This window comes from Triturus cristatus, chromosome 6 (assembly GCF_964204655.1).
Source record: "Triturus cristatus chromosome 6, aTriCri1.1, whole genome shotgun sequence".
Lineage (NCBI taxonomy): Eukaryota > Metazoa > Chordata > Amphibia > Caudata > Salamandridae > Triturus > Triturus cristatus.
The window spans coordinates 980,861,941-980,876,273 of record NC_140589.1 but is presented as its reverse complement, the minus strand read 5'-3'; the positions used below and the strand labels follow the sequence as shown (position 1 = coordinate 980,876,273).

Below are 14,333 nucleotides of genomic sequence, written 5' to 3'. Positions count from 1 at the left end.
TCTGTATAACAAAGGAGGGTCCAGGCGTTCCTGCAGCCCCTTGTCTACTTCCCATCGTGCTGTGGCACATTTTGTTCCAATGTGGGGGATCTAGCCTCATTTGGAGTGTGACTTCCATGCCAATCAGGGAACGTCTTTGCCTTCGCACCTTCACTGTATTACACATGCCGGCGCATTATGCTGCACATCACCTGTCTTCCCTCTATCTTGTTTCCTGCTTTGGCCATCTCATTCACCTGGTATTTCCAAATCTATTATCCTATTAATATCTCCAACAGTCCACAAAAAAGGCACTGATCAAGTGACCTTGTACATCTATACCGAACTGCCACTGTTTTGCAATAATCTTATAATTAGGATTTCCTGTTTTCAGTACACCAGTATAGAACACTGGTAAAAACCCACCTAAATGGAAATGACCCTCACCAGTTTATAAAATAAACAGTGCTCAAACAGAAAGGTCCTTACAAAACTCAGAAACGCTTTACTCAGCACAATCTACATGAAATGTATTGTAAAACCAGTCAAGCGAAAGAACAAATAAATCCCGAACTGGCCCTCATTTAAATTAAATGTGCATGTAATAAATGCACTGCAAGTAAATACATGTTTATACCAATACAGATCTCTTGTTATTGGGGGCAGAGGAAGACTGGCTGTGTAAACAACAATAATCAGAAGTTAGGAAAACATTTAGAAAACACTGTTCTACAAAAGTAAATACTAAAAAAAGTAAAAGCTACAGATAACTACATCGTACACTTGAGGAATTGTCTCTCCTATGAAATCCAAGTAATATTAATAATACATGACAGTAAACATATAATATTACAAATAATGATAATTATGCTACTCCTTTTACCGTTACTGCTACTACGGATAATAATTATAATCATCCTCATCAGCATCCAAATCGCTACCATCTAAAAACTAAAAAATTGAGTAATAATAGTCTTAATAATTGACTCCACTACTACGTCAAGATTTGGATGGGCAAGCACGACTCAATTGTCCATACTGACTTGTTCTTCGCTTCCAGGTCGAGGAGGGGCTTTGTTTCTGCAGCACTCTTAAGCGTATTTCCAACCTGCTGTGCAGGCCGCCAAGACTTGGTGGGGTGAGCAGTACTTAATTCCCATATTGCCTGGTCCTCACTTTCAGAAGGAGGATGAGTTTTGTTGCTGCAGCACTCTTAAGCTCATTTCCAACCCACAGAGCTGGATACAACCAGGGTGCACCCGGACCCTGCCTGGGAGAAGACCAGGCCAAGAGTGAGCCATGAGCGGGCCAGTCTGTGCCTGTCAGAGCCCAGAAGAGACTGATCCATACCATCCCTCGTAGCTCTAAATTTCGGAGGTTGGAACTTTTTGGATTTTCATTTTTTACTGTTTAATTCTCTTTCTTTTCTTCACCTGCACAATGACTAAAAGGAAATCGGTGTCCAATGGTAATACTATTTCCAGTTACTTCACGAATATGTCATAAGGGCCATCGATCATGAACTTGATTTGCTTGAGGAATGTCTGAGATCAGTCAAAAGATCTGCCAGAGGGATGGGGCTGGGGACTACAGCTTGCAAGCTGACGGTGTCCATCCTTGCTCTATGGCTGCAAAGAGGGGTCCACCTTTTGTGTTTATGATTTACCAGTAACTTTTAAATCTATGGATGGAAAAAGAAAAAAGAAAAATAAGTGAAATGCACTCTTGGTAGCAGGGGGTAATCTGTCCCCAAACCACCTGTGACTGTACCTCTAGAAATGATGATGCCAACAAAGGGGGTGGAAAGGAGGCTAAAGATCCGGAAACTATATGCACTAAGTTGGACCTCCTAGATTATCAGACTTGACTGATGGCAACTGGGGTCATACTATTAGTACACCTATAGCTCACATGTTAAAAAGACCACCTTGCAGATTTGCCATGTAGGACATCAAAAGTTTGGCTTCTGTGTTATCCAATGCAGACTGGTTGAATGCTATTTAAGGCGATGACATTTTGTGCTGTCATGAGACTTAGGCTCTGTCTTGTGAACATATAGATGCCATGGCTTCACGTCTTGTTTCACACCTGTATTCCTTGTAAGTTAATGTAGAGCAAAAGGAGGCTTGACTTTCATATCTCTCTCATTTCCAAGGAGGGTTGCTTAGTCCAATTTAATGTCCTCTCAATTCCAGTGATTTCTGGTATCCTGCAGCTCAATGAAGTTTTTAATAACTAACTTCTACAATAATAATTTTGGTCAAAACAATGCTGACATCATTATTCATCTACTTGGGGAACTTTAGGCCTTTTAAATAGTTATAGTGGCTTCATATGTTTGGTATGGCTGTGTGATTTCAATATTTGTCATTACCACTTATAACCCATGTCATCATATGGTAAAAAGGAGCCTGTAGCTGATGCTCTTACACATTTTTGTCGCATTCCGGTTAGAGAAGCTCTTGATTTGATTCTTCAGAGGTATCTTTTTTTTTGCTTTTGAGTCTTTCACATTCACTAGTTTTGAGGCCAACTCTTTATTAGCAGAAGCCATTCTAGTTTATTGATTTTATCCCGTTCTCATCTGATGTCAAAGGGTAGTTCTGGACTTTTCGCTATGTTTAGTGACCACAATTGCCAAACCATTACTTTATGTTGCTCCTCTATTAATTTGGGGATGCAGATCAACCCACTGACACTAGTTTCCACGAAAACAAGGGTGTGCTGCTAAGGTGGGACCAGATGACAAGGATGGATTTCTTAATGACTTTATTACCAGCAATTAAAATGAGTTCCTTAAATGCTTAGATGGCGAAGGTGAAGCTTGGGTTTTGCAAACAACTGGAATGTAAATGGAGAACCAGCAAAGAGGAAGTGGATAAAGACACCTTCAATGCTGCCCAGAAGAAGCACAGGCTAATCTGAGAAACTATGAGGGAGGCCCTAGTGGAATGAATAAACATTAACTCCTCCAGCTTTAAAGAAATCTTCACAATTGTCAAGCAATTCACCACACCCTCAACTTCCAACAGCAACATCTGTCCATCACAAGATGTGTGTAACAAACTCCCAAACTTCCTTTGCAGCAAGATCACAACCATATACAGCAACTTCACCCCTCAACTGAACACCCTGACCCTCTCCAGAAGTCTCCAAATGATGAAAGAAGACAACACAGTCACCACAAAAGGCACTATTAGTACAAAGAACAAACAACACAACAATCAAGAAGAACATACACTGCATGGCACCGGCAGACCCCTGTTCTGTCACGCCTTTGGCAAAGAAGCGATCCTTATCAGCAAGGCTCTCACCCCCATTGTCAACACCTCAGTACAGTCACTTTTCCTGACATGCAGTTGCCAACATCCTCCTAAAGAAACCCTCGAACTCTCGACCAACCTGAACAAACTCGCCAACTACTGACCAATATCCCTCCTTCCCTACCCAGCCAATGTCTTGGAAAAAGCCATCAACAAGTGCCCGTCAGACTACCATCAAACCTCAGCTTTTTGACGCCACACAATCAGGAATTTGACCCAACAACAGCACACAAACCACCCTCCTAACAGTTAGGGATGACACGGGGATGATCCTCAATAAGGGGGTGAATGCAGCCTCATCTTTCTAGACCTATCAGCAGTCTTTGATACGATCTCCCATCTCACTGTGATCTGATGAGTCTACGAAGCAGTAAGCCAAGGACACACCCACAAATGGATCTGTTTCTTCCTCACTGGAAGAACCCAAACAGTCAACATGCTCCCCTACACTTCTGAAGCATGAGAACTAATCTGCAGAGTCCTACAGGCTCTTCACTCAGGCTGAAACTGTTTAACATTTACATGTCTCCTCTGGGCGACATCATACAGGCTCATAATACAAACATCCCCATGTTTGCAAACAGACAACTGAAACAGTTCCCTTTCAGACAAAACACCCAACACCAAGAACAAGTTCACAACATGCATGATTGAAGTGGCCGCCTCTATGAAAACCAGCTGCCGCTAACTGTACTTGGACAAGACAAAACTGGTGGTGTTCAGGAAAGAAGCCTCACAATGGGACTTCACCTGGTGGTCCACAGACATTGAACCCACTCCCATGCCAAGCTCGCAAGCAAGAAAACTCAGAATCATTATAGACAACAAACAGGAAATGACCACACAAGTCAACGCAGTGGTCTCATCCTGCTTCAGAGAATCTTCAAGTGGCTACTGAACAACACCAGGAAAACTGTCACTTAAGCCCTCATCACCTGTAGACTAGACTATGGGAAGATCCTGTACGCAGGAATAACCAACCAGCTCCCAAGAAGAATGCAGGCCATTCAAAACACAACAGCCAGTCTAGTCCTCAAGCTCCAGCACCGAGTTCACATCACACCACACGTTATGGAGCTCCACTGTCTCTCGAAACACAGGCGTGCACACTTCAATCTCCTCAACCACACCTACAAATCAATCTGCATCACAGGCCATTCCTACCTGAATAGCAGCATTATTTTCCACTAACCTTCCAGACACCTCCACTCTGCCAGTCTCTCTCTAGTACACACCCCACACATGCTCAAAAGCAGAGTACAGGGTTACACCTTCTCATACCTGACTCCTAAAGACTGAAATGAACTCCCACAACATATTCCAGCCTCTCCTCTCTTCTTGACTTTCACAAGAAGCTGCAGACTAGTCTTTTCAAGTTAGCCCTTCAGTGCTCCCTTCACACACCAGCTATAGAGTGGCTGTGTATACTTACAGAGGATTAGTGTGCTATAAAAACACCAATAACATAAAAACAATATCAAGCAGAACACATTAATAATTGATTAGGCACATTGTGCGGTGCTATTAGGAGGCTTCCCACTATCCACCTGAGGCTCCGCAAAACAAAACCAGTCATATGGTTTCATTTGCACTTTCTTAAAGGCAGGCACCCAACAATCTTTTGGCCACCCTTCAAATTACATAAAGAGATTCAGATACTGTGTGCCATTACAGTATGGCACACAAGAAGCAATTATCTAATCAAAGGAAAGCTGTAACAGAGGATTCCTGTCAGTCCTTAATAGCGGCCAGTACTCTTAAAGATAGTAGACATTTGGGGGAAATCATAAATCAGCCTTACTTTCATGACTCTCCTGAGTCTGGCTTAGATGCAGTGATCCCACCTGACAAATGGATAAGGTCCTTTAGTAAGGTTTGTTCTGGCCCACCTCTGACTGATGACTTGCACAGTGCTCCATCGCCTCCATCAAATATTCCTTATAGAGACTTTGATATAGCACTGGAAAAGGTGGCATTTGCATTAAACAGTTGCCCAGGTGGCAAAGCTCTGGGACCCTATGGAGACCATGAGGACCTTTCTAACGAGAATATAGCCGCATGGGTCCTCTTCTGAACAATGTGCTGAAGGCCGTTGCAAGGTCAGGCCCACTGAAGGGATGGCCCCATGTGACCATTGTATCTACTTTTAAAAAGGGTTGTCAATCTTATCCGCATTGTGACCCCCTAATATCTATTATTGTTTCTACTGCTTCTTAGCAGTAGAATGCTGGTTAGGATCATTTTAGATCAATTAGAATCATGGGTAGGGGTGGGCAAAATTGTTGGAATTTCATTCTGCGGTATTCCATGGCATTACATTAAAATTCTGCAGGATTCCGCCAAGGGAAGAATGGGTACTGCAATGTACAGCGTATACCACTTGGTGCACAAACATAAGCATGTAAGGGTACCGTGGGATATCTACTTCAGTGCATACCCATCAGTGCTCTTGCATACTTATGTAAGGGCAGCGAGGGATATGCAGTGCAGTGGTATTTAAACAGAGCTGGAAGATGGAGGAGTCCCTCTATGTTTGAAAAACACTTCAGATTAAACTTTATCTGCAGTGGTTTTAAAGCAAAGAGAGGCTCCCCCCTCTTCCAGCCCTGTTAAAAACTCAAATCACGGCAGATTAATTCCTTTGGCGGAAAAGCATTATTTAATCAAGAATCCTGTGTTACAAGAGTAATGCAGAATTTCCAAATTCCTCTAATTCCACCGCTTGAATTCATTATTTCACCTAAGCTTAAACATGGGCTCAAGATAATCATATTGTCCTTCACTTTGGCTTCCAAACTGGTCTTGAGTAGTGGCTCCATCTTTATCTTTCAATTAATAAATATTCTGTGGCTCGGCATGCAAGCGTTTTATGGACCCTAGCTCAGCATTTGATCATGTGAATCGCTCAAAACTCTAGAACATTATGATTGATGTGGGGGTGGAGGCCATTCAGATGTGACTGTCAGTGTCAGATATTGTAAGGATGGCAAAACCATGCAGGTGTTTAAATTAATCAGAGGCGTGAAACAGGGAGGCATGCTCACTCCATTTGTTTTCATCCTGTCTCTAAACTGCTTGAAGACGCACTTGGTAAATCAAAATGTTGATCTACTGTTCATTGGGGTGCAACTAGTGCCACCATTACTCTATTCTGGTGACGTAATCATTTTTCGTAGTACTCCCATAGGTCTTCCGTGTTCACAGGACACATGCTGTATTTTATAGCAAATTTTAATTTGACAGTAAACCAGGTCAAGACGCATATCTTGGCATATGGATTAAATCAGAACAAGTGCACTTCTTTCACTATTGATAATAAAATAAATAATGCTGTCATTCCATTATTTGATCTTATTATTTGATGATGCACTTAGATGGAATCCATTGGGGCATGCCAAAGGTACAGCTTTTTCAAGTAGTGCTGAGAGCATATTTTGCTTTGCCTCTAAACTCAGTATTAAACCTTGTAAACAACTGGTTGCGATGTACAATACTAAAGGCCGGTCAATCACTACTTATGGTTCAAGCCTATGGGGTGTGAAGGATTACCCAGCCATATAGAGGATGGAGTTCATTAGAAGATTACTGGTTATGCCTCTGAGTACTTCTACTTTTCTGTGTCATTCAGTGCTGGTGCTCGGTTATATCAGTGATCGAATCAAGCTACAGCCACTTCTATAATGACTGGATGTCTAGACCAAGAAGATAACTACTTTTAATCATAGGGTTCTAACAGATTGCATTAAATTAAATTAAGCGTCAAATATTCCGTGCTGCCATACATTAAAGGAGTGGGTCACATTTTGCAGTTGCCAGACCTGTACGACAAATCGGAGATCATCTCTGAAAGCAGTAAAAAATCATTCAAGGCTTCCATTTTTAGGTTTCGCCTAGCGTTGAAGCGCGAATGCGCTGCCATCGCTATGCCAGGCATGCAGTATATACTGTAGCGTGGAAGCTTCATGGAAGCTCCTCCCACTCTCTGCCCATTGGCTTTTGTCTTAAATGCTGCCTTCCGATTGGTTTGAGGCTTGTTAGTCCCTCCTCATTCATCATTTGTATCCTTCCATGGCTATTGGCCCCTTTACTCCAGTCACTCTTTTCTTTTAGGTCTCACCTAGCGTTGCAGCACGAATGCGCTGCCATCGCTTTGTGAGACATGCAGTATATACTGTAGTGTGGAAGCTTTGTGGAAGCTATGCCCACTCTCTGCCCATTGGCTTTTGTCTTAAATGCTGCCTTCCGATTGGTTTGAGGCTTGTTAGTCCCTCCTCATTCATCATTTGTATCCTTCAATGGCTATTGGCCCCTTTACTCCTAACACTATTTTCTTCCCTGTCTCCCCACCCCACCGCCCCCTCCCTCAGTCTGTGACATCTCACCCTCCCCCACCCCACCCCACCCCACTCCTGTTCGTGTTTTCTTGCCTGCCGGCACATCCGTTTTCATCTTTTTTATTGCCACCTTGAAATATGCGAGTTCAAGATGCGTGCTGTACAAAAACTTCTTGTGTTTAATTAACTAGATTTTAATGTTACTCTAAATATAATAAGACTCTAGGCAACATTCGGGGTATGCATGGCAACTGATACCTCTTAGTTTACAAATGGCATTGTTGTCGGGCGGGAGGAGCGGCAGTGTTTTAACTCATGCTTAAAACAAGCACTTTTAATAACTTCCTCTCAATTCAGTGCTATAATCTTGTGTACTGAGGTGACGCGCTAAAGAAATGCACTTTTTTGAATTCTGAAGAGACGTTATCGCACATTTACATCATGTTTACTGTATGATTAACATGCCGATCATTTTCACGGCTTGCCCACTGGCTCATATACACTTGGCTCGTCTCCGGCTGGCTCTACCTGTTCATTAATATATTGGCTTGCGCACCTCTAACAAAGAGAGATGAATGGATACATGACAGTGAGCACAGGTAGATGGTAGAGAAATAGACTGGTGCAGACAAACAGACAAAGTCAGTCTCCATTGCCTCACATCAGAATCATCACTTTCAATAACCTGGAACTCTGCCGGCAACTCCCTCATGCCCCAACCTCATCCCCCTCACCTATTCTTAGCACAAGCGGCAGATTCTGAGCTGTGCCCTGGTGGTGCAGAGGAGCACGGCAGAATCTGTAGAAGCGCTGGGATCCCTAGCCTCTCCGGGCGGGCACCTAAGCCTTCCGGGTGCCTTCACACTCAGGATAAATTAATACATTTTGTTCTGTGCTTTATTCACCCCTCTGCGAGCACTGTCTGGTAGATGAAGCTCTGTGTTAATAAACACATTCAGAGAGGTGGTTATGTACAAACAAACAACAGCCACAATACCGTGAACTTGTAGTTAAACACCTGCTCATCGAGTACCTCATTGGCCGATCATTCCATGGCACTACCAAAATAACATTTGGACACATTTTCTCAACTGTAAAACACTCCCTTCTATGGGTCATTTAACAACTCGGGTATTTGGGGTTAGGTAACCTACTTTGGATGCTGTGTAAAAGAGTAAATACAAAAATGTATTCAATGAAACTAAGCAACCAGTACTGTCTAAAACACTGTGAAAACTGACATGCATTTTGTTTAGTTAATGTCTATTTTCTCATAGATGCGAGTAAAGTACTCTTAATATCTTAATAAAATCTGCACACTTTTAACTAATAGCACCGGGCGACCTTTGACAACTAGGCAATAAATACATTTTCATGTACTCCCGAAGCCCCCCTGCCCCCGCCCCCTTGGCAAACTTCATTGCCTCCCAGTGTTTGGGGGATAAGCAAGATGCAGGAGAGTAAGTCAAATAGTCTTGAAAATGAAAGAGAAGCCGGGATTCGGATTCACATGCTCCGATCCCGATCGCGTTGGTTAGTCTGTAAGCACTACTTTTATTAAAGAGTTTCGCATTAGTAAAGCACCACGGTGTGCATGTGTGGTGACACTTCATCCATGAAGTGCCAAAAAATTGTTGACACAATCCACACTTTGCGTCTTTTTCAATATATTTATTACGAAGTGCAGAACCTTGCCAAGGGATTTTGCACGCTACATACATTCACTCCAAAAATAAAACGTGTAGGTAAAAAACATTGCCATTTACAATGTCAATAGCTCTAGCTCACAAATGCGAGACCTATTTACATTGCAAATGCTTGTTGCTTACTGTGACGAGTAGGGATTGGGTATTACATTTGGGAAGCATTCAAGTACTAAACTATAGGCTAAGCACCTCAGCTAGTATGGAACCTTACCTTGCCTGGGTCTCAAAGATCCAACACAGATTTTTACTGATTAGTCTGACGCTGAATACTTTACATTTTCTGGTTGCTTTCCCAGAACTTGGTTATTTTTCTAACAACCTGCTATCTGCACCTGTGACACTTTTTCCTCTCATTTTACTATGAACTTTGTGTTCTTATGCACATTTTATTCTGTATTGAGGAAATGCTTTTTACTCCATATTTTAAGGCAATCTAACTATATAGGCAGTGCTGTCATGCAGGGCTTTTTTATATAATTACTATCTTCATTCCATCTTTGCTATGTGGTAGCAATCTACATACAAAGTGTCATACGTCAAAGGGCGCTTTTACAATAAGGTTGTTAGCAGATTTCACAAACATATTTTAACTTTTTTCTGCCTACTATTATGTGTGTGAGATAGCATTTTGGATAATTAGGTGAAATGAGTATTATTCGGATTTCACTGTGCATATTGGTGCTTTCTGACTTCCCTGTTTTAATTACTTTTTAATAGTGTCATTTGTTCATCTCTTCTTGGTTGAGTTTGTATATTTTTTAGCCTGTGGATTTGAATTTCACTTCATATGGTGAATGAATTTTATGTCTTTTTAACTCATGCTTTTTGTTTTCATTGCAATGTAATTACATGTATCTCTTGTATCTTTTATGGTCACTGTGATTGGCTGAATAAACATAGCTTGCCCACAGACTCTACTACTACTCGTTTTAAAGTTGTGCCCACTGTTACTTCCACTGCCTCTATTACTTCTAATACGATTACGTCCAATACAATAATAACTAACATAAAGTAGATAAAATATACAGATACAGAACAGGGATTCCTTTTAACACATATTCAAATTGAATATCATCTTTTCTTTCAGTGCCTTTTAGTTTTTGTGAAAACTTTCATCAGCTGAAGGAGCGGTTGTTATTGCTATCTGTGTAGTAGTTATTACTGTATGCTGAACTAGAGTGTCAGCTCGGTTCAGTATCTCACTGTGTGAGAGTTCTGGGCCGAGCGTTGAAGGTCATGACAGTTGGTTTTAGGCGCTGACTGAGCTCTGCCTGAGCTGGTCCATCGACACTGGAATAAACCGTGCTAAGAAGCCCACCTTACCTCTGTTGTCCTGATTACTACAACCCAGGCGCGCAACACCCATTGGGCTCACCGGGCTTCAGCCCCCCCCCGTCATGTGTGTCAGCCCGGCTGAGACAGCCTCACAGACTGGCGTCCGTCTAATTGCAAACGCACCCGAATACTTCACAGGTCTTTAAAAGACCATTTACTAGTTAATGAGGCTTTTGTTGTGTTTTCACCCCTTCTTACAGCCACTCTGCCTATGGCTGGAAGACTTAGCCCCCCCCGAAATCTTTTTCAGCCCCCCCCGAAATTTGGCTCTAGTTGCCCGCCTGCTACAACCTGTTGCATGACTTCGGATACTACTGACCTCACAGAATAGGCCACGGTGTAGGAATTAGGGTTTTAACCCCTTCTGTGCCCATGACGAGCTGGACTCGTCATGGGCCGCGGTTGCGCTGTGCCCATGACGAGTCCAGCTCGTCATGAACCCCGCCCGCTAATGCAACGCCCGGCACAGGGCGGGGAAAGGGCGTGGCACACAAGGGGTTAAGCATAAAGATAATGGATACAGTTATCGTGCTTTTTGCATTGCAAATTTGAGATCTGACACAAAGCTTGTGCTAAAACTCGGCTACCGCTTTACGCGTAGACCTGCCACTGATAGGCTACTGCTTTACATGGGCACTTTCCAGTAGGGGTCCCTAGTGGCAGGGGTACATATAATGCAGAAGTCGTAGCAAGTGTAAACTTAATGAAGTATCCATCTCTTGGCATAACTGACGTGGGAGTAGCTTCAGGAGGGTATTTGAGGTTTTACACCGCCCTAATAAATGTACTTTCTGATAAATAGTTGGGTACAGGTGAGTTCAGTCGAGTAAGGTGAAGTGTCTGTCAGATTTCACCAGAACTTTTTATATACAATGAAAAATAACACACACACAATCTCTCCCGCTCCGTTTTGAAAGTCCTAAAACATGTTGGTATATAAAAAAAAAACAAATATTGTGTTTTCTTTCTTAGTACTCCTGCCAATCAGCATTCCTCTCCCTTCCCACTACCCCTTAGGCCTATATACAGGCCTGATATTTGGAAAATCTGAAGCAACACACCCTCAATCTTACTGACTAAGCTACGCCCCTGATTACAGGTGCCTCGGCTTTGAAACTGGTTCCAATGCTGCCTCATTTCTTTCTACACAAAAGGCTCCAAGCATTGTTGAGCCGCCCCTTCATGGTGTCAATTGTCATAGTCAGAATCTCTTACAGAATAATAGTGTTGATATTCTAAGCACTCACTGCACAAAATGCACAAACAGCATACACTTACCTTCTGCAAATCAAATACATACCAATCGGACCTTATTGTAAGATTATAACCGGCGCTTTGTAAAACACCGAAATAAATACATATTGCATACAAGAATAAGAACACCATTTTACAGTCAAGTTTTACCACAGCTTTCCATTCTCTGCGGAATCGTGGGGATATCATCTCCTTATATTAGATAACGCGTGTAAAAAGTGCTCATCACATTACAACAGGCAAAAACATGCAATAGGAAACGGATGAAAAGCATTACACGTGTTCAGTGTCGAGCCAAAACGTGCAGGAAGAGATAGAAGCAAGCATTATCCCTTCACTCATAAAAAAAAAAGCGTCACGTCCAATTTGCAACGTTCCACTCACAACGAGGCTTGGTGACGCCAAGAGGGTGCGTGTTAAAGAGACGTTGCGTAGCGATTCTGATGTTAATAACATCGAACTAGCTTTCGTAGCCTCGGGAGGCAGGAGTGCAGAATGCATGTGTGACATTTGTGAAGCCAATGATGAAAAACAGGGAAACGCATTAGCTGTGATGGCCACGTGGTTTATTCTGGATGATGGGCCAAATTGAGGTGTCACCGATAGTCTGTGCACTGTAGGACGCATTCCAGCTCTTTCCCCTTCCTGAGGACACATACAGCCCAGTGGAGTGACGGAACAGGCAGTGCACTTGTCCAACTACCTTAAGCATGATGATCGGATAATGTCTCTGCAGGCTGAATCTGAAGTCCACCACGATCAGCTAGCACAATGTCAACACAACGGGAATTCAATGAAAACACAAGTGAACATCATCGTTAGCTTGACAGAAATATATTTTTAAATCTTTTAGTTTCTGTTTGAGCAGCAGTACACTTTCGGGGTCAAGCAAAATGTGTTCTTTTTGTATTTGTGTAAATACATGGTCGATGCCTTGTTAGTAAGAACAGGGGATTAGTTGCAGTGGTTTATTTGCGCGGGTGGTTGCGGTGTTGTGTGGTAGGAAAGCGAGAAGGAAGGAGGAATAAAAAGATAGTAAAACTGTAACAAAGGGAGAAACAGTGATGAAAAAGAACCTGCGGGATAGAGAGAAATAGACAATATGTCAGGAGGGGTGGATTAAAGAAGCATGAAGTGGAATCAAGGCTTTTCAGCCTTGGCATTCAGAAACTCATGGCATGTGGTAGTGCCAGAAGCAGGCTCCTAAGAAAATGTTTGGGCCCAGAGGCGCAACTAGAGCCAAATTTCGGGGTGGCTGAATCTTTAAGCAACAGGCAGAGTGGAGCTGCAGGGGCTCTTAGAAGGGGTGAGCAATGGGCAGAGTGGAGCTGCAGGGGCTCTTAGAAGGGGTGAGCAATGGGCAGAGTGGCGCTACAGGGGCTCTTAGAAGGGGTGAGCAATGGGCAGAGTGGCGCTACAGGGGCTCTTAGAAGGGGTGAGCAATGGGCAGAGTGGAGCTGCAGGGGCTCTTAGAAGGGGTGAAACAACAGCAAGGCCTCATCAACATGCAAATGGTCTTTTAAAGACCTGTGAAGTGCTCGGGTGCGGCTGTGTGTGTGCCCGGGAAGCTGCCTTATCCCGGGCTGCCACACACGACGCGGGGGGGGGGGGGGGTATGCTGAAGCCCTTTGAGTCCAATGGGTGTTGCGCGCCTGCTTGGGCCCTACACTTGTGTTTCCTTAGAAATACAAATTTCCTAAACAATGTTGTACGGTGGTGACAGGAGTTTGCTTTTTCTGAAACCAGTCAGCCATGGCCGCCATTGTTCTTTAGACTTGTCCCAGGGCATCTACGCAGGGACACGCTGCATTAGTGTGCCTCTGCTTAGCTTGGCACGTCTGTGCCCTTAAGAGCCAGTTAAACCTGCCACTCTGTGAGGATGGTCAAGCAGGCTCCCTTGTGCTTATGCAGCACCCTAAGAGGCTCATACATAATGTACATTCACCACCGCCTTCAGGAGCTACACCTGGTGGCCAAGTTTGCTAATAAGAACAATTGTAGGGCTAATGGTGAACACCTGATTTGCTTGGCACACTACCCTATAGACGAAGGACCACCTCCAGTTGATTACAAGAGAGCTTCAATGGCATAGCCACATTCATGATTACAAACGGGGCTTCGGAGCAACTGTAAAGTGCTAACATAGTGTTAAGTCACCAAAGAAAAACATACAACTGGCTGATTTTAGCCACAACATTTCCATCTGCCTATATGGCATATGTACATCCTCTGCCACACTGGTGGTGGAATCCTTCCTGCTAGATTCGGTGCAGGCTGTCAATCTCCCCTTTTTCGGCAAGCTATAAAGAGCTCAAACATTGGGTTCCTCAAGGCTCCACACTTAGTCCCACCTTTTTTCATACTTAAGTGGTACCTTTGGCCTATGCAGACAACACAATTAA

At 43.3% G+C, this 14,333-nt stretch overlaps 1 protein-coding gene across 50 annotated transcripts in view; it reads right to left on the bottom strand.

The window, feature by feature from the left end:
- LOC146820883 (uncharacterized) overlaps positions 1 to 14,333 on the bottom strand; it is a 1,936,624-nt gene that overhangs the window by 79,744 nt on the left and 1,842,547 nt on the right. For 5 of the 50 annotated variants that reach the window (XM_085611721.1, XM_085611722.1, XM_085611729.1 and 2 more), the window contains one exon: positions 12,635 to 12,694. The exons of the other annotated variants lie outside the window; for them this stretch is intronic. In XM_085611721.1, the coding sequence (XP_085467847.1) occupies positions 12,636 to 12,694 (59 nt within the window). In that variant the 3' untranslated portion in view covers position 12,635. The remainder of the gene's footprint in view (positions 1 to 12,634; positions 12,695 to 14,333) is intronic. 50 annotated transcript variants of the gene reach the window in all.